Source organism: Lagopus leucura, unplaced genomic scaffold (genome assembly GCF_019238085.1).
Source record: "Lagopus leucura isolate 7727_CA_CO unplaced genomic scaffold, USGS_WTPT01 27969-0_obj-0_obj, whole genome shotgun sequence".
NCBI lineage: Eukaryota > Metazoa > Chordata > Aves > Galliformes > Phasianidae > Lagopus > Lagopus leucura.
Window position 1 is genome coordinate 1 of NW_024967976.1, and position 723 is coordinate 723.

General features: G+C 59.9%; 1 protein-coding gene across 1 annotated transcript; it reads left to right on the forward strand.

Annotated features, from left to right (window-relative positions):
• Positions 1–6: 6 nt before the first annotated feature.
• LOC122193385 (calponin-1-like) lies at positions 7–634 on the forward strand (the record flags this gene model as incomplete). The annotated part of the gene is made up of 3 exons (XM_042894159.1): positions 7–137; positions 225–291; positions 380–634. Coding segments are annotated over 3 exons (453 nt in total), but the record flags the coding sequence as incomplete, so codon positions are not given.
• Between the last annotated feature and the right edge of the window lie 89 nt (positions 635–723).

Sequence of the window (723 nt, forward strand, 5' to 3'; positions counted from 1 at the left end):
CCCCCCCCCCCTAAGCTGGCACAGAAGTACGACCCACAGACGGAGCGTCAGCTGCGCGTCTGGATCGAAGGAGCCACCGGGCGCCGCATTGGGGACAACTTCATGGATGGCCTCAAGGACGGCGTCATCCTTTGCGAGTACGACCCCGATTCCCCCTGACCCCAACCCTCAGGTCGCTCTCTCTCAGGTCACGACCTTTCCGTGACCTCTGACCTCACTTTTAGGCTCATTAATAAGCTGCAGCCCGGCTCGGTGCAGAAGGTCAACGACCCCGTCCAGAACTGGCATAAGGTGAGGAGAGGAGGGGGGGGGGGTCCTAAAAACAGGGCAAAATGGGGGGCAAGCAAAGGGCAGAACCCAATGCTGACATCATTGGCAGCTGGAGAACATCGGGAACTTCCTGCGGGCCATCAAACATTACGGGGTGAAACCCCACGACATCTTTGAGGCCAACGACCTCTTTGAGAACACCAACCACACGCAGGTGCAATCCACCCTCATCGCCCTCGCCAGCCAGGTGAGGCCGAGCGACGAGGCAAAGGGCCTTGGGGGGGATTGGGGGGATACAGGGGAGGGGGCTGCAGGGGTGCTGAGAGGGAGCCTGAGCTGGTTTAGGGGTCTTTGGGGGTGCTAAGGGGGATCCCAGGCTGTTTTAAGGGTCTTAAAGGGTGCTGACAGGGATCCTGAGCTGCTTTAGGGGTCTTTGGGGGTGGTAAGAGGGAT